This window comes from Neoarius graeffei, chromosome 19, assembly GCF_027579695.1.
Source record: "Neoarius graeffei isolate fNeoGra1 chromosome 19, fNeoGra1.pri, whole genome shotgun sequence".
Classification (NCBI taxonomy): domain Eukaryota; kingdom Metazoa; phylum Chordata; class Actinopteri; order Siluriformes; family Ariidae; genus Neoarius; species Neoarius graeffei.
In genome coordinates, this window is record NC_083587.1 from 15,212,074 (window position 1) to 15,232,124 (window position 20,051).

General features: G+C 43.4%; 1 protein-coding gene across 1 annotated transcript; it reads right to left on the reverse strand.

Moving 5' to 3' along the window:
• Nucleotides 1-825: 825 nt before the first annotated feature.
• On the reverse strand, nt 826-19,953 carry LOC132867028 (protein CIP2A homolog). The gene is made up of 4 exons (XM_060899714.1): nt 19,939-19,953; nt 2,039-2,121; nt 1,620-1,738; nt 826-982 (listed from the first exon to the last, which is right to left on the reverse strand). Exons 2-4 carry the CDS (start codon nt 2,076-2,078, stop codon nt 830-832), a joined length of 312 nt encoding a protein of 103 aa, XP_060755697.1. The 5' UTR covers nt 2,079-2,121; nt 19,939-19,953; the 3' UTR covers nt 826-829.
• Nucleotides 19,954-20,051: the final 98 nt, after the last annotated feature.

Genomic DNA, 20,051 nt, shown 5'->3' on the forward strand with positions numbered 1-20,051 from the left:
TGCCTTAAGATCATTAACAAGCTCCTCCTGTGTAGTTCTAGGCTGATCTCTCACCTTTCTCGTGATCATTGATACGCCACGAGGTGAGATTTTGTGCGGGGCCCCAGACCGAGGTCGATTGATGGTCATTTTGTATTTCTTCCATTTTCGAACTATTGCACCAACAGTTGTCTCCTTCTCACCCAGCTTCTTGCTTATGGTTTTGTAGCCCAGTCCAGCCTTGTGCAGCTCTACAATCTTGTCCCTGACATCCTTAGACAGCTCTTTGGTTTTGCCCATTTTGGAGAGGTTGGAGTCTGATTGATTGATTGATTCTGTGGACAGGTGTCTTTTATACAGGTGTCAATTTAAGGTCTGTCTTTAATGCAGGTAATGAGTTGATTAGGAGTGTCTAACTGGTCTGTGGGAGCCAGAACTCTGAATGGTTGGTAGGGGATCAAATACTTATTTCACTCAACGAAATGCAAAATCAATTTATATATTTTATGTGATTTTCTGGATTTTCTTTTTGATATTCTATCTCTCACTGTTAAAATAAACCTACCCTTAAAATTATAGACTGTCTTTGCCAGTGGGCAAACTTACAAAATCAGCAAGAGATCAAATAATTATTTCCTCCACTGTATGTTACGAAAGGAACAACGTGTAGAATGAGAGAGTAAACACATTAAAAAAATAAACAAATAAAAATAATTTACCTGAATCTAGAGTTTAAAAAAAAAAAAAAACTTTATTTCACATTATATTTATCATTTGAGTTCATCATGGCTGGGGTGTGTGTGTGTTAGTGCATGTAAAGCAAACATGTGGAGTGTGAGTAGCGTGTGTGTCACAGAGAAAAGTTGGCTGTGGCGTCGTTCTTCAGTTTGCTGCTGCTCAGGCTGTGGATCATGGCAATCATCTGCGTGTGTGTGTTCAGCTCCTCCTCCTTCTGCTTCAGTCTGGACTCCAGTTGAGATCTTTGCAGCTCCAGAGACGAGGCCTGCAGAGGAGAAACACTTAAGATGATCCATAGATCTCTCAACCTTCCCTGACACACCTGACGAGCTCCTTTAAGCCCGGGATACACTACGACTGTTTAAAACATAAAATCAGTTGTTTATTTTCACAGCAGAATCAACACTGTTTTCAAATTGAGGGAAAAAACTGACTGTGATTTTAATGTCATATTTGGGGGCAAAGCCTCATTAGACTCATTCCAACTTTTTCTCACCTCAGTTCCCAGTTTAGTGAGATTTTACTCAGAAAAGCACGGTTCCCTAATTCTTTCCCTAATTTTGGTTGAAATATTATTATGGCGTCCTTCATAAATATAACTGATGTGAACTTTATATGTACTGTATTTAATGACCGATAAGTTGGAGATATACTGTTAGTTTTTATTTCACTTTAACAAACTAAAAATCACAGGACTTTACTTTTTACAGTGACAGAAAGCCAGTGAGCACACCTTTCAAGCTACAGTCACTTTTTATTTATTTATTTTTTTAATTTCCCACCTCACACCTGTAATCCCTAGTAGGCTACGCCCCTCTGATTGAAGATCTGTGCTCTAGATAAACCTGATTTGATTTTAGAGCCAACCTGCTAGAGAAGGAAGTAATTGTCTTTGCTCTTACCTTGATGCTGGCTTCCTTCCTGGCCTGCTCCGTCTTGGCGAGTTCCTTCCTCAGCGTACTGATGTTCTCCTCCATCTCTCCAGCCTGCTCCTCCTGCCTCCTCAGCTCAGCCTGCAGGTCTGAAACGGATACAAAATACAGATACGAACAGAAGGATTTTACTTTCTTTCAGGCGTGACTGAGCTTCAGATAAACAAACAATGACTATGTACATGAACATGAAGGGCTGCGTGATGTTCATCCTTAGTAACGGCCCGGTCAGGGTTACATCACAGTGGTTTAAACTATCCTACACTGCTGACACTTCTACATCTCAGCGTCATTCTACCAGAAAGAAAAGGAAAACTGTTCTGACCTTCAGCCCACGAGTTTAAATCCGAACACACACACACACTCGGCAAGACACGACATCTCCTCACCCTCTATAGTGTTGTGTTTCACCTGCATGCCTGCTTCCATTTCTGAGATTTTCTCCTCCTTCTGCTGCAGCTCTGATGGCAACCTGAAAAAAATAAGAGTTCGGGTTGGGCAATATGGCCAATAACAAAAATATCACCCCTCCTAGAACTGCCACCTCATTGTGGTGGAGGGGTGTGTGCTTGAATGATCCTAGAAGCTATATTGTCGGGGGCATTACACCCCTGTTAGGGTTTCCCAAGGCAGACAGGTCCTAGGTGACAGGCCAGACCAAGAGCAGTTCACCAAAACCCCTTATGGAAATGAAAAAAATCAAGGACCGTAACGTTGCCCGGTATGGTGCAGCTGGGCCCCCACCCTGGAGCCAGGCCTGGGGTTGGGGCTCGTATGCAAGCACTTGGTGGCCGGGCCTTTGCCCACAGGGCCTGGCCGGGCTCAGCCCGAAGTGGTGGCGTGGGCCCAGCCTCCTGTGGGTTCACCACCCACAGAGGTAGCCGTAGGGGGCTGGTGCAGTGTGGATTGGGCGGCAGTCGAAGGCAGGGGCCTTGACGACTTAATCCCCGAACACAGCAGCTAGCTGTTGGGACATGGAATGTCACTTCGCTGGGGGGGAAAGAGCCTGAGCTTGTGTGGGAGGTTGAGAGGTACCAGCTAAAGATAGTCAGGCTCACCTCCATGCACAGCTTGGGCTCCGGAACCCAGCTCCTTGAGAGGGGCTGGACTCTCCACTTCTCTGGAGTCGCCCATGGTGAGCAGCGGCGGGCTGCTGTGGGCTTGCTTATAGCTACCCAGCTCAGCTGCCATGTGTTCAAGTTTACCCCAGTGAACGAGAGGGTCGCCTCTCTGCACCTTCGGGTTGGGGAGAGGGCTCTTGCTGTTGTTTGTGCCTATGGGCCGAATAGCAGTATAGAGTATCTGGCCTTCTTGGAGTCCCTGGGAGAGGTACTGAGGGGTGCTCAGACTGGGGACTCCATTGTGCTACTGGGGGACTTCAATGCTCACGTGGGCGACGACAGTGACACCTAGAGGGGCGTGATTGGGAAGAATGGCCTCCCCGATCTGAACCCGAGTGGTGCTTTGTTATTGGACTTCTGTGCTAGTCACAGTTTGTCCATAATAAACACTATGTTTGAGCATAGGGGTGTCCATAAGTGCATGTGGCACCAGGACACCTTAGGTTGGAGGTCGATGATTGACTTTGTTGTCATTTCATCTGATCTCCAGCCCTATGTCTTGGACACTCAGGTGAAGAGAGGGGCTGAGCTGTCAACTGATCACCACCTGGTAGTGTGTTGGATCCGCTGGTGGAGGAGGAAGCCGGACAGACCTGGCAGGCCCAAACGTATGGTGAGGGTCTGCTGGGAACATCTGCCCGAGCACTCTGTTGGGGAGGTCTTTAACCCCCACCTCCGGGAGAGCTTCTCCCAGCTTCCGAGGGAGGCGGGGGACATTGAGTCTGAGTGGACCATGTTCTCTGCCTCCATTGTCAATGCGGCTGTTCGGAGCTGTGGCTGCAAGGTCTCCGGTGCCTGTCGTGGTGGCAGTCCCCAAACCCGGTGGTGGACACCAGAAGTAACAGTGTCAGTAACAAGTTTACAGTGCGTGCGGGGAGCTGTTGACCTCGACTGGGGATATTGTTGGGCGGTGGAAGGAATACTTTGAGGATCTCCTCAATCCCACTGTCACGTCTTCCACTGAGGAAGCAGAGGCTGGTGACTCAGAGGTGGACTCATCCATTACACAAGCCGAAGTCACTGAGGTGGTTTGCAAGCTCCTCAGTGGCAAGGCACCAGGCGTGGATGAGATCCGCCCTGAGTATCTCAAGTCTCTGGATGTTGTGGGGCTGTCTTGGCTGACATGCCTCTGGAGTGGCAGACCGGGGTGGTGGTCCCTCTTTTTAAGAAAGGGGACTGGAGAGTGTGCTCCAATTATAGGGGAATCACACTTCTCAGCCTCCCCAGGAAGGTTTACTCCAGGGTACTGGAGAGGAGAATTCGGCCAATAGTCGAACCTCGGATCCAGGAGGAACAATGCGGTTTTTGTTCTGGTCGTGGAACACTGGACCAGCTCTATACCCTTCATAGGGTGCTCGAGGGTTCATGGGAGTTTGCCCAACCAGTCCACATGTGCTTTGTGGATCTGGAGAAGGCATTTGACCATGTCCCTCTTGGTATCCTGTGGGGGTGCTTCGGAAGTATGGGGTTCGGGGCTTTTTGCTAAGGGCTGTCCGGTCCCTGTACGAACAGAGCAGGAGTCTGGTTCGCATTGCCGGCAGTAAGTCAGAACTGTTCCCAGTGCATGTTGGACTCTGGCAGGGCTGCCCTTTGTCACCGCTTCTGTTCATAATTTTTATGGACAGAATTTCTAGGGGGCGGCACGGTGGTGTAGTGGTTAGGGCTGTCGCCTCACAGCAAGAAGGTCTGGGTTCGAGCCCCATGGCTGGCGAGGGCCTTTCTGTGCGGAGTTTGCATGTTCTCCCCGTGTCCGCGTGGGTTTCCTCCGGGTGCTCCGGTTTCCCCCACAGTCCAAAGACATGCAGGTTAGGTTAACTGGTGACTTTAAATTGACCGTAGGTGTGAATGTGAATGGTTGTCTGTGTCTATGTGTCAGCCCTGTGATGACCTGGCGACTTGTCCAGGGTGTACCCTGCCTTTCACCCATAGTCAGCTGGGATAGGCTCCAGCTTGCCTGTGACCCTGTATAAGGATAAAGCGGCTAGAGATGAGATGAGATGAGAATTTCTAGGTGCAGCAAGGGGCTGGAGGGAATCCTATTTGGGAACCACAGGATTTCATCTCTGCTTTTTGCAGATGATGTTGTCCTGTTGGCTTCTTCAAACCAGGACCTTCAGCATGCACTGGGGCGGTTTGCAGTAGTGTGTGAAGCGGCTGGGATGAGAATCAGCGCCTCCAAGTCCGAGGCCATGGTTCTCGACTAGAAAAGGGTGGCTTGCCCTCTTCAGGTTGGTGGAGAAGTCCTGCCTCAAGTGGAGGAGTTTAAGTATCTCGGGATCTTGTTCATGAGTGAGGGCAGGATGGAGCGTGAGATCGACAGGCGGATCGGTGCAGTCTCCACAGTAATGCAGTCGCTTTACTGGTCCGTCGTGGTGAAGAAGGAGCTGAGCCAAAAGGCAAAGCTCTCGATTTACCGGTCGATCTACGTTCCAACTCTCACCTATGGTCATGAGCTTTGGGTAATGACCAAAAGAACAAGATCACGGATACAAGCGGCTGAAATGAGTTTCCTTTGCAGGGTGGCTGGGCTCTCCCTTAGAGATAGGGTGAGAAGCACAGTCACTCGGGAGGAGCTCAGAGTAGAGCCGCTGCTCCTCCACATCAAGAGGAATCAGCTGAGGTGGGTCGGGCATATCTTTTGGATGCCTCCTGGGCGCCTACCTGGGGAGGTGTTCCAGGCATGTCCCCCCGGGAGGAGGCCCCAGGGAAAACCCAGGACACGCTGGAGGGACTATGTCTCTTGGCTGGCCTGGGAATGCCTCAGTGTTCTTCCCGAGGAGCTGGCCGAGGTGTCTGGGGAGAGGGAAGTTTGGGCTTCCATGCTCAGACCGCTGCCTCCGCGACCTGGCCTCGGATAAGCGGAAGAAGATGAGACAAAAATACCATATCACGGTACTGGAAGACATTTCACAAATTCCTTAAATAACTAAAAAGCACATTTTACAACTATAGTAGAGCTGTAACGATACGCCTCTCTCACGATACTTTCTCAACACAATACAATTATTTACGATACGATATTATGCAAAGTGACATGGCACAAAAGGTTGAATGTAAAAAATATTTTTATTTAAAATAAGTCTTAAACAATAGTTAACAATAAAAACATCTCAAAATAAATTTCTACCTGAAGTATAATACTGCTTATTATGCTTAACCATAAAACAAATCATACAATTACTGACTAGACAGTGTGAGACATAAATGAGTTTCTGTTCTAACAGACAGCTGCATTTACTGAAATTCTGAGATAAACCTAACACGCCAATATGGTATCTGCTCAATAAAACTTAAATGGTGCAAAAAAAAAAAATGTATAACTGATATCTCAGTGGTGAAATGAACAAAATAAATATAATGATAATATTTTTCGTGAAAACAGAAAACATTTAAATTAAACAACAACCCTTAAACAACAAAACTATGTTATAGCCAGTGTTGGGCACGTTACTTTCAAAAAGTAATTAGTTATAGTTACTAGCAGAGCCGGCCCGTGGCATGGGCAATATAGGCAAATGCTAAGGGCGCTGCGTCCATCCAGGGGTGCAGAAACGGGGGGAGAAAAATTATGACTTCCACTATTCTGAAAACGAGTCAGCATTATAATGTCTTAGCCTAATTTAATTGTACAGCAAAGCATGTAGTCAGGGTGCGATTTGTCAAAAAAAGCGGGGTGGGGGTTGTTAATCATGAAACAATAAGCACTCAACAGTGGTTCGCCCTGTCTATAGCGTGTCTTCGGGCGCGCAGGTGCGCATCCGCGGCTATTCTCTGTTTTGGCCATGTAATCATAGCCGGCGATTGCTATAGGCGACCTAGGCAATTGCCTAGAGTGCAAAGTGTGCCCAGGGGCGCCAAGGGTGACCAAAACCCCACCAAAAAGGAGGGATGGAGTTATTGAATGGAGATGTTACCAAGTGCATCAGTGGTGTACAGTGTTTTCAACCACTGTGCTGCCGAACTCTAGTACCGCGGAACACTAGTGTGCCGTGAGAGATCACCAAGTGTACCGTGGAAAATTATGGAATGACTGTATATTGTAAATATTGGCAACAGCGTTTTAGTTTCAGTCAACATTTTCTATTGGTGATGTGCCTTGAGATTTTTTCATTGAAAAAAGTGCACCCTGGCTCAAAAAGGTTGAAAAACAAGTGTAGCCTACGCAGTAGTGGTCGGTGATTTCCTTATGCCTACTAAAAATGCACAATGATAGGTTATAAGGGGGCGGGGGGAGCGGTGTTCATCGGGGAATGAGAATGGCTATCCACTGCAAAAAGTAGCCCAGACTACAAGTGCTTAAATGAAGAAATCCAAACTCTCGGGTGCGCAAGGGCGCAAACGAAGGCTACAGGAAGAAACAAATAGAGCCAAGTATAGAGGTAAGTCTGATCTAATCTCTCATATCAACCATTATAGTGGCAAATTAATATTTTAGACGCCTGAATCAATGTCTGCCTAGCTAACTAGATGCAAACAGCAATAGACTTCAATAACAAAGTACCCATAATAGCACTTTTGTTTGAAAATACAGCCCATTGATGTCCTAACAGGGTGCTTAAGTTTGCACAATTTAGAATTGTAGAATTTTTTATTCATTTAATTTGTTAATTCTTCAGAGATGACTTAACTTTTAATAGCAAAAAAGAAACTAAAAATTATTTATTGTTTATTGTCCATCCACTACACTTTGAACAGGGTGCGGAAGAGTTTTTGCCCATTATATGGAGATATGTATTGAATTTGTGTGGTCATTTTACTTTGTGACACTTTATGTTAATAATGATAACAATAATAACAATAATGAAAAAGATAAAAATGACTTCTTGTTTATTGTCCATGCACCGTACATTGTTTAATAGTAATAGAATAGAGTGATTAGATTAAAAAGTGTTATTTAGATGTTATTAGAGGGGTTTTTTTCTTGGGGGGCGCCAAAACTCAATCTCGCCTAGGGCAGCCAAAGACCTAGACCCGGCCCTGGTTACTTTTCCCAAAAATAACTGAGTTAGTAACGGAGTTACTTTGTCATGAAAGTAACTAATTACCAGGGAAAGTAATTATTCCGTTACATTTTGTTACCCCCCCCCCCCCCCCCCAAAAAAAAAAAAAAATCAAATTCAATCAGTGTAATCAAAATAAAAGTGAATGTCAAATGTGTTTAATGACTGAAATGGACACTTAACAGAACCAATTAACGTTATCTACACTATATTAATATTTTTGTGGGACAATGTGAGATAAGACATCTATCAAATTTAATATATATTTTTATTAAAATTATGTTACTAATTACTGGCCACTGACGAGGACGAACGCTTTGTTCCTTGACATAATGTGCATTGCACGTAGACGTTTGCCTTTTACTTCAAGTAATGAAAAGCAATGGCTGTATTTCCAATGTGAAAACGCACTGTTGGGCTGACCGCTCGCCATCGCTGGGTTTTCTGATTGAAAGAGTGCGCAATAGTGCAGTAGGCGTGGCCTACCTACGTATGTTATCCAAATCTACTCTGATTGGTTGACTATGCCGTTGTCTCGCGTCTTCCCCGCCCCACACGAAAGCAGAGGAAAGAAAGGCTGAACGAGCAGTGTTGCCAGATCGAGCAGTTTCCCGCACAATTGGGCGGTTTTGAATTCTACTTTGCGGGCAAAAATGGCTTGGGCTGGTTGACAAAAATTGGGTGGGTTTGACGTTAGTTCGGCGGGTTTTTATCAGATGTTTATAAATATTTCGCACCATAGACCTAGTTTACCCAGTACCCCTTGGGTATTTTAAACAACCAAAATTGAGCATTGGCCTAAATTAATAATTAACAATAAACATTAATCTCATTAAGTATTATTTAAACAAAAAAAAGCCGATGTAACTGTAAGACTAATATGAATGTGTGTAATGTAGTGCAGAAACTGAACTCATAAACTAGTAAATAAGAATGACGCAATCCATTCTCCATTTTCTCTTCTCATGTTACATTCAGCCATGCATCGTAGCCTAACTTTTTTTTTTTAAATTGAAGTATATAAAACAGGTACAATCTAACAAATCCACAAAAATCAGGATAACAGATGAAGAAAATACATGGATGTAGGCAAAAATAAATTAAGCAGAATAACTAGGCCTATAAAATTAATAAAACAAACAGGATAAATAAAAAGGTAAATAAATAAATAAAAGACAAATAAAAAATAAATAACCTCAGCAATGCAGATGTTAGATATGCATCGTAGCCTAACATAGCCTACATAATATTATGCGTGTGCGTCACCTACTGGTGCATGTAGGATTCAGAACACAGCAGATTGCAAAGTTATAATCTGATTCAACCACACGTAGCCTAGTACCAGACAGCAGATTTTTCACCTCCAGCACTGATGGTCTCATGTTGCCATTTAGAAGTTGTTTGCATTGTTATTCGATTTACAAATAGTATACTGGTCTTTAGTTGCATATTTTTACTTTACAAGATAGGCATCAAGTACCTTTTGGCGGGTTTTGAACATATTTTGGGCTGGAAAACGTCAGCAGTATCTGACAACATTGTGAACGAGCATTTTTACAGATGAAAACAGCTTTAATAAAGTAATGCATAGTATTTTATTGTAAGTAACGGGAATGGTGTTATAACGATGTAAAAAGTAATTAGTTAGATTACTCGTTACTAAAAAAAAGTAACGCCGTTTATTTCTAACGCCGTTATTCCCATCACTGGTTATAGCTAACAGCTGAGTAACACAGTTTGCAAATCATTTGCTGTTTGGTGCCTGCATCTTCTCGAAAGCCAAAATACTTCCAAACTTGCGATCTGAATTTTGCTGGGGCCTCTTTAATCTTTATCGCTGATTCAGATTCGTTACTATCAGGAGTATCAGCCATTTTGTAAAAAGCGCCGACTGATTTTCTGTAACAGTCGATCTTATTGGATTAGGGTAAATGATTTAGCCAATAAAAAGAAAGGATAGAAAACTGGTGGGAATATGTCTAAACTTCGAACCGAGCCGAAAAATGTCACTGTTGTATCGTGCTCCGAACCGCAGGTTTAAACCGCGGAGTACCATTACTGCTCTAAACTGTAGTGTGTGAAACACTGTATAATTTTTTTAAGGTTTAGTACAAAATATAAAGTAAAAAGTTTACACATCACGATCGGTCAGAAAAGTGCATCATCACATCATTTATCATGCTCTAGATCAGTGTTTGTCAATCACTGCACTGTGAAGTGCCATCTAGTGGGCCGCAAATTGTTTTTCAAGTTGAAGCAAATTTTTACTTGGAGTCGGGTACAATTGCTGGGTTGCATCCGACGTCATATCCGCCTCATTAAGCTACGGTCACACTACATCTCATGATGCTTTGCGATGGGTTATTGATGAAAATGAGGCATTTTGATTGCGATGTACACGTGAGCTAAAAGTTGTGGTCACACAGTAGGTGAACACTTGACTGTCACGCCCTTGTGCGCTTGAGTCTGGTGCAGCTCGAGCGGCCGCAGCTCATGGACCATGTTGTGCACGCGCCTGGGACTTGGTCATTATGGGAAACACCTGATACTGATTTGAGCGCAATCAGCACGCACAGATACGGAAGCTGTTTTCACAGAGGCTTTATGAAGTATCATCACTGTCATGTTTGTTTCTAGCCATGTTTATAATACTCTACTTTGTTTTGCTTTTGTAAAAATAAATAAATAAAACACTTGGAAGACGCTCTGGACACTTACAGTAATGCTTTTATGTCTGAGGACTGCAGTTGACTTGCTAACTTTAGGACTGCAGTTCTCATGAACAGTTTTGCACTCAAGTTTCCATCAATGGACAGTTTATAACTTTAACAAAACACACTTCATGTTAAAACTATAATGAATTTCCTGGTTTCACAGTTATACTTTGTGACTCCTGTAGGACACAGTTATAGAAGTAAGTTATTTATAATCACGCTATCTGTCATCACCCAGATGAGGATGAGTTCCCTTTTGAGTCTGGTTCCTCTCAAGGGTTCTTCCTCATATCGTCTGAGGGAGTTTTTCTTTGCCACTGTCGCCACAGGTTTGATCATTGGGGATAGATTAGGGATAAAATTAGCTCATGTTTAAAGCCTTTAATTCTCTGTAAAGCTGCTTTGCGACAATGTCTGTTGTTAAAAGCGTTATACAAATAAACTTGACTTAAATATCACACCTGCTAATAAACACTATTCTTGCACTTAGATCCATCTAACGCCGTTTATCTTTTAGTGTCCTAATCTCCAGATCTTTAACCCAGCCATATATAAAAAGTTATACTCCTCCATGCTCTTCCAGGTTTTCATCTGTGTGACTGTGTAGAATGATGTCTGCAGCACCAGGTAGTTTGACATGTCAGGGAACTCAACAGATGGATAATTTTCAAACTCATCTCAGAGCTGTTGTGCGAACATGAATGGCCAGCCCACTACACTAATCCAGCAAGCAGATGCACTGGCTCTGCTCTTCGGGGCTACGGCCAATCCACTGTACGATGGCTCGCTTCAGGTGGGGATACTCCAGCATGTTGGTGGTCGGGAGCTGTTGAGCCATGAGCTGGGCTTTCCCCTGACAGGAGCGGCAGTAGGCGAGCCACCCACTGGGAGGTTGGCCATGAGCTTGCCTCTGCGACAAGCTCGAACAGCTCAAGGAAAATATCAGGGTAGTCCTCCGGCCCCATCTTCATCAGCTGGATGGGCATGCTGGCCACAGGAACAACCGCTGGAGCACCCACAGACTGGATCCAGCTCCGTATCACCTGCTGGTCCTCTGCCTGGGCTTTGAGCAGATCCTGGAAGTACTGGCCCCGATCTACCTTCAGTGTGATGAGGGCATGCTGCTGGCACTAGAGGTCGTCAGTGAGCATTTGGAGGAGCTCTCTGACTGGTTCGGCTCCCATGGCGACATTCCTTCCTCAGTCCCGGTTTCAGCACCAGTGTAACAATTCTTGGACTTGTGGGGGAAACAGAGAAACTGGAAACTGGCTTCAGAACAGGTGAGTTCTTTTATTTGGCACACTTTTCAGTGACAGCTCAAGACAAACATGCACACACGTTGGGTGATGCAGCTCTCTCTCTTGCTCCTAACTGTCTGAAAGACACAGGTCAATAAACAGCCAGTAATTTGACATAGGTGCACCTCATCACATGTTACCTCCTGGTTCAACCTGCCTCCTCACTCTTCACAGCCAACGCTTGACCACACCCCTGTTGCCACACCCTCCTTTTTATTTATTTATTGGTTTATTTTTCTATTCTTTTCCTTCACTTTTTTCTTTTCTCTTCTTGTTTAAGTTTTGTATTTTCTTTTTTCTCTCATTTTTATTTCTTAATTATTTTTCCTTGTACATTTCTTCTCTTCCTGTTCTTTCCTTCATTTTCTCTTTTTGACTTACATTTTGCCTTTCTTTTTCTCCTTCCTTTTCTTATATATATATATATATATATATATATATATATATATATATATATATATGGGTCAAAATTTGCTAATGGGTAATAATGGTGAGACACGTATAAAAAATCATCTCCATCCACTATTTTAAACATAAATTGGATATTTTTTGGTTTAAATAAAATAATATTGCTCTAAGAAATAATGTTGACAACTTCAGATATCACAAGCTATATTTTCCCAATAAAATCATGAATTAATTTTTTGAAGTTGGTGAATTTTAGACACCCGACCGTAACAGTTCTGACTAACCAACTTCGACAAGGTTTGATTGCTATACAACTTATTGTCGGAATTAAATCAACTACACTCCATAAAACAGGTTTACTGAAGTGTTTAAAAAAAACCACATACAATGGGCCTGCACATTTTCTAAACACGAAAAAATCATTTTAAAAAAAGACCCTTATGTACGTTACTGTGTCCGTCAGAAGTCAACATCAACTTGTGAATAAGAATATTCCAACTAAAAACATTAATATAGAACAATATATGTAATCAATCACTTTAATATAAAAGCACCAATTGATTTATAATTAATTCTCGCCTTGGAATCTGCCTGTTTTCAAAATACATCGATGGTAAAATCAAAGGATCGCTGTCTGTCAGAAAATAACGTACACAAGACTGTACCGTATATCTCCGACCGGCATAGCACCGCATGATACACAAACCTCCAGGAAATCCACACTACCACAAGTTTTGATGACATCATCGCTTTCCGAGAAGATGGAGAAACTGGCTGCCTGAGCAGCGTGTGTTCGCAGTCTGTCAAGAAAGCTAACGTGCATAATACGTAACGCACGCAAGTATAGATTTGTTCTTCACTCACTAAAAATGAACCGTAGCGATCGGGGGGCTGAAATACTTCATAATGGATGTAAACAAAAATTGACGCCAGTGCAACTGAAAGAATTTGCCGGGAGGGTGAATGATCATGTGGAATGTGCTGGTCCCTGACGGAAGCAGGAAGTCGCACGTTACAATCTGACGGAAATTTCTTATGCACGTTATATTTTGCCGTCCTCCAATTGAAGATAAATAAAATTTGTTTTGGGTGTACTTGTCACCATGTCAGACAGGTCAGACAGGTCTCCTTCTGGAGTCAGAGAGCTTTAAGTGGACTTGTTGGAAAAAGGAAGAGATTGATGGCCCAGAAATATGTTTCCATGGCTGTAATCCAAATTTTAAGTCTCATTTATTACTTTATGGTGCATGCATATTACTATCAGACAGTTCCGGCTGTGTGCAATACTCATGTTGTAGTCTTCATTTATGAATTTTACTATATAATTTTAGTCTTAGATTTCTCCTGTTACTTAAATATTCATATTCCCCTTTCCCTAGTCAGATCTTATAGTGCAATTAGAGTACATTTCAATGAATTCATCTTTGGTAATTTATGTCCGTCAAAAGTAACATGCATAAGTATACTAACCCACGTGTTTTAATATTGTATTGTTCCACAGAGTCCTGTTTCCAATTCTTAATGTTAATAGTAAGTTACTACTGTTATGTTATGAGGATTTCTTCACAATGAATTCTTGTGTTATGTCGGTTCATAAGTGATAACAGAAAAGTTATCACCTTGGCTCTTGGTCGTGAATCTTTTCACCTGTTTCTTGAATAATTATATTCTCATTTTCTGGAAAGATCTTTGATATTTTCCATTAAGTATTGTAAAAACCTGATTACTTCATTCTTATATGCATGGAGTTTTGTAAAATAAGGAGAAAAAAAACTAAAAATACTTCATTTTTTTCCGTCAAAAAATAACATGTATAAGCGTAGATTTGATAACTTCACAGATGATTTTTTTGAAAATCCAGTGTGATTACTATCTTTTCAATTGTTAATATGTTTAATAAAATAAAAGTTTAATATGATGTAGTTTAATTTTTCAATAAAAGAATATGAATTTTGACATGATTTGTTACATATTATTACCCATTAGCAGATTTTCATCCATATACATCTTTACTGTCCTCAGAGGATGATGGTGAAGATGGTCAGTAAGTGTTTGAAATCCCTCTCACTCTTCCTTCTACTGCGCGTCCACAACACAGTGAGATACACCCCCTTTTTTCTTCTCCTCCTCGTGCTAATTAGTAATAATTAACTGTAGTGTGTCTCAGTTTGTGGTGAATGCCTGTTCCCTTCATGCTTCCAATACTGAGTGAATTGCTGTGTGTCTGACCATATATTAGCATTTACACTCTGGTAATAAAAGGTCACCTGTGGAAACTAGATTCTTGTGTTTTAATTGACACATCATTCTGGTAGCACCAATCTTGAACCAGCCAATTCTCCAATACACATGGTCCTTCGAGCCAGATAGGCTGCTGGAATGGAGGCTGAAGATAACCCTGGGAAACTGAAGCATTCATCAAGGCAAGTGAGGCCTCCTGTGTGGCATCGAGATTATGAAATGGAACATCCCCACTCTTCCACCACCTGTGGTCAAGGTCAGTTACAGAAAGGAGTGAATCCTGAGGCCCCAGTGGAAGATGGAAACACGGATGTCAAGTCTTTGACCAAAGAGGTGGGAAAAATGAAAGGCATGCTTATGCACTTGGGAGAAATGATGAAGTGTATGCAGGAGAGAACTGAGTGTTCTTCCTTCATTACCAGTTCAGAACAAAGCTCCCATGCTGCATCACCAGAGAGAGAGAGGCTGGAGAGAGGGATCTGTCGGTGGACTTTAGTGCATCCTTTATGCAGGAGCTGGGAGAATGTCTGCACCAACATCAAGAAAAGAGACAGAGCCCGTCTCTTCTGTCACCACCAAGGTTGGAGTAGACAAAGTACTCTTCCACCTCCCCCTGTCCCTATGCTTCCCACACCTTTTTTCTCTCACTTTTATTTCTTATTTTTTCCTTATACATTTCTTCTCTTCCTGTTCTTTCCTTCATTTTCTCTTTTTTAAATTTACATTTTGCCTTTCTTTTTCTCATTCCTTTTCTCTTCTCTCCTCTGCTCGAGCCAGTAGACAGCCACCAGACATAGGCCCTAATGTCCATCCTTGCCCTGAACCACCAGCTCCTCTTTGGGAGAACTTCTAACTCTCAGGGGCTCTGCATGCTCTTGCGACAAGGCTTTCGCAGATAGCTTTTCTCAGACAGTTGTAATTTATTGTTGAGCGGGGAGTAATAGGCGTGCGCGATGTTATTCACCGCCACAATGCAAGGGGGCGCGAAGTTGCGAAATCGCTAGGAGTAGTTGGTGGGTGTGGTTAGTGGAGTGTTTATCCTCCGGTTACTTATAATGACTAGAACTGGAGTCGTATAGATGTACGTACTTCCTCACTTCCTCGATCAACCGCTCTTCGTGCTGCTCCATCTTCGCTCGTGTTTTTAAAAATGGCGGTTGTGAAACTAAACCGGGAAAGTAAGGAAGCGGAAGTGCGTGTACAGCGGATGTAGAGTGGACCAATCAGAGCCCTCTTGTCTGCGACGCTGTCTGCGGTGGTCACAATTTTTGGGAGGTGCGCGCAGAGCGTCTGCGAAGGGGGGGCTTCGCAGACGCTATCTGCGACGCCATCTGCAAGGACTGGGTTGTCAGCATAAATTGGCCTTCAAGCCTCTCAGAATCCCATTCCCCAGTACCAGAATCTGCCACAAGGTGTCCTCCAAGAGTTATCTCCAGTCAATCAATTAGTTAATCCAGGTCTCTATCCCAGTGACCAGCAGTTAGGGAGGAGTGATGCCCCCCTACATTATAATCAAATGCCAGGCAATGCTTTCTTCTTTCCAGGTCCATCATGTCCTCCATGGATGCTGTCGCTGCCACTGCCAACTTACCAAGCCATTTTTCCAAATGGTGGATTATTCAGGCCTCCTTATTTCCCTTATCCTGCCTTAAATCTGCCATATGCCTCACCTGTCCATCCAGAGTACGCTGCTCTAGTGGCTGCTGCATCACAACCTCCTCAGGTTCCCCTGGGCCTTCCCTGGCTTCACAGGTTAGGGCAGCCCCCTCTAATGGTCCTAGAGGCATATCTGCTAGTAGTTCACTCCTTTTGCCTCAGGCACCAGCCATACTTAACCCTGGTAGACTGTTAGAAGAATATGTAGCCAGTCACCCTAGAAATGCCCAGCATCGTCTTGCTGCTGACTTCATTCCCACAGCTTCAGTATCCCAGTCTCAGCAGGTGAATGTTAATCAGGTGCATTATCCTAATAGGTCCCATGTTGCTGCTGCTGACTCCCATATGTCTGCCCAGTCATTAGTACCTGTGCCTTACTCAGTGTTCCCCTCTACTCAGCCTTCAAGGTCATCTTATAAAAGACCCTCAGTTCCATTCTTTAGAAAGGAAGATCCACATGAATTTGCAATGTTAAACATCTCATCTCATTATCTCAAGCCGCTTTATCCTTCTACAGGGTCGCAGGCAAGCTGGAGCCTATCCCAGCTGACTACGGGCGAAAGGCGGGGTACACCCTGGACACGTCGCCAGGTCATCACAGGGCTGACACATAGACACAGACAACCATTCACACTCACATTCACACCTATGGTCAATTTAGAGTCACCAGTTAACCTAACCTGCATGTCTTTGGACTGTGGGGGAAACCGGAGCACCCGGAGGAAACCCACGCGGACACGGGGAGAACATGCAAACTCCACACAGAAAGGCCCTCGCCAGCCACGGGGCTCGAACCCAGGACCTTCTTGCTGTGAGGCGACAGTGCTAACCACTACACCACCGTGCCACCCAATGTTAAACATGGTACTGGAAAATTTACTGCCACCTGAGGAAAATGAGCAATATAAATATCACATTCCACTTGACCATTTGAAACTGGATTCAGCCCACTATCTAGCCCTGGCCTATGCTCATCACCCCCAGCCTTACACCACTGCTCTAAAAGCCCTCCAGAAGAAATATGGCCAACCTCACCATCTGGTCTTGAGAGAAATTGCATGTATTTAAAGCTTGCCAACTATTCATTCTGGAGATTCCCAGGGTTTCAGTTAGTTTGCCGTATGCATCAGAGCTTTGGTCGGCATGCTTCAATCCTGGGGCCATGACAGAGGTGCGAAGGAGCTGGCATGTGCATCCCATGTCCATCAGCTGCTCAGTAACCTCCCAGCTGACCAGGTTGCAGTTTTGCTAGACATGCCCAAACCATAAGACCAGATGCCCCTTATAATTTGATAGATTTTGCAAACTGGTTAGAGGAGGAAGCAAAATGCCAGAGTTTAGCTGTTCAAGTGAGTGAACCGTCAAAGAGTGCAGAGAAGCCACAGACCAGCGATGGACGAACAGCACCATTTTATTTTGTGTCCATGTTAGAGCGACAGGGGGCACTACAGGTGTCAAGTGACAAAGGGTGAAAAAATGGACAACTTCATTGTACTTAAAGTGGAAGGTGAGATACTGTTTCCAAATCCTGAAGCCTTCTCTCATACCACAGTAACATTTCAATGATTTCACATTTTTATTTATTAAAGAATCACTTTTTATCCATTAATAGCTGCATTTACGCTTGTGAAACAAGTTCTCACTTCCATTACAGCAGCTATAAAGAGTCTCTCTCTCTCTCTCTCTCTCTCTCAGCATCTTGTCCTTTTACCAATAAACTGCAAAGTTACAGCTTTACCGAAGCACTGACACTGGAGACTCCTTCCATCCATAAAGACTTAAATAAACATCTCCTTACAAAAAGGAGTCCCTGTAAATGAGTGGTTACTATAGAAACACGTTAGAACAAGTGCATGAATACATAAACCTGTGATTCATAGCTACACAACTTCTAGAAACTTAACCAACACCTTCTGACCAATCAGAATCCAGAATTCAACAGCGCTGTGCAATTAAAATGTGTAAACTTCTCACATTCATGTGAACATCAAAGCATGTTAATTATATCCTTATACCACTTGTTTTGCAGCCCCTATCTGCTCAGTGAATCTCGATCACTCGTCTGAGTGATTTACGAGGAGTTCAAGTGCTCCACGTACAATGTTTACCCCGCTCCTCACATCTCCTGGTCCACTGACCCACCCATGCCGATGGAGAATCTCAAATACACAACAAGAAAGGTGGCTGATAAGCAGGGGCTGTACATCATGGACAGTAAACTGAAGAGGCTGGGCCAGCATAGCAACCTCACCTACATCTGTACCGTCAACTCATCCTCTTCAGATCAGACGATGGACTGTATTGCTGACCGAGACAGGTCTGATCATTGTTTATAATGAAGAACCATTTATTCTAACTTGCATAGACTGTTTATTATTGAAGATTATCCACATTTAAAAAATTAAAAAGCATAAATGTCAGTAAACCTGTTGAGAATGAACAAACTACAAACATGGACACCTTGAACTACAGTTCCCAAGAACCACAGCGCCCCGTCACCAGCCTATTGAAATCAGCTGTCACTCATCTCCCTAATTACCTGTCTCCCTGTTTAAGCTTCCTTCTCTCACACACCATTGTGAAATATTGTTCTGTTCTTTCAGTTCATACCAAGTTTTGTATTTTCTGACCTTTGCTGGTTAGCTCGTTTTCACTCTTTGTTTTCCCTCTACTACATTGTTTGCTGATCGCCTGACCCTCACTAGTTTTTCTGACTCCAATTTCAGTCTTACGTTTTGGCTTTGTTTATAGTTTGCTCCCTGCATCCATAAGTGCCTGCATTCTGACAGGATACTTTGTTGAACATGGATGTAGCGCAAGAAGTGAATCAGAATGGTCTGAACGCGCAGGGGTGTTTTACTAGGAGAACATCAGCAGATGCTTGCAGACCTCAACACTCGAATGGCACAACTCAAACTGTGATGTTGCAGGCCCGTCTAACACACCCTGAGTCTCCTCCTAGCCCAGCACTGCAGATCGCCATACCAGAAAAATTTGCTGGAGATGCTATCGCATGTAAAGGTTTTCTACTTCAGTGCTCCATGTAATTTGCTACCATTCCCAATCTGTCTGACGAGCACAAAATCACTAAATTTGTATCCTTTCTCACTGGTAAAGCACTACAATGGGTAACTGCCGTTTGGGACAAGGGCGGTGAGCAGACCACGTCATATGAGCAATTCCTTACCCTATTCAAGAGAGTATTTGACCATGCACCTGAGGGGACTGAGGTCGGTGAAAGTCTGCTTGCCAGTTCTCAAGGTTCTAGAAGTGTTGCAGAGTATGCTCTGGACTTCAGAACATTAGCAGCTGCCAGTGGATGGAACAATCCTGCCCTGAAAGCATTTTTTTTTGCCAAGATCTGCACCCTGAGATTGTTAGTGAACTATCATCACTCAGTGCTTTCAAAAACAAAACAAAACCCTGGTTATTTGGTTTTTGCACAAGAGCAAGACGAGCTCTGGAAATCACAGAAATCATTTTGATTAACAGTGAGGGTAAATCCTTAGATCCCTATTCATGCTAACTACATAGGGTATAACATAATGGTGTTATGGACTCTACATAGTGAATTAGGTGTCCAAACACTATTTGAGATTCAATCAGGGTAAAAAAAAAAATATATATCACGTGCAGAATGCATACATTCCTTCTCATTTCAGCAAAAGGTTCAGGAAATACTTTGAACTAGTCTTTAGGTGTTTGTTCAAACAGCCCTAATTTACATATTTCTGAGTACACTTTTAGTTCAAAACCTCACACTCACATTGAAGCTGTATTCATTCTCCACCTGGAAATAAATTCAGCTGAAGGTCAGGACATCACCATCCCCTGCAGAACTTTACACTGACCTGGTCCTTAACCAGAGCAAATACGTCCACCATCATCTAACTTTTTATGACAGAGACACAGCTGATATCCAACTGCTGGAATGGCAGGGCGTGGCTTGAACCCCAGCATGTAC

Bases quoted from the DNA above. Each gene is read 5' to 3' on its own strand.
- LOC132867028 (XM_060899714.1), bottom strand. From the start codon at position 2,078: ATGGAAGCAGGCATGCAGGTGAAACACAACACTATAGAGG. The intron at 1,739-2,038 runs GTGAGGAGATGT...TATCCGTTTCAG, and splicing joins GAAACACAACACTATAGAGG to ACCTGCAGGCTGAGCTGAGG. The intron at 983-1,619 runs GTAAGAGCAAAG...TCTCCTCTGCAG, and splicing joins GGAAGGAAGCCAGCATCAAG to GCCTCGTCTCTGGAGCTGCA.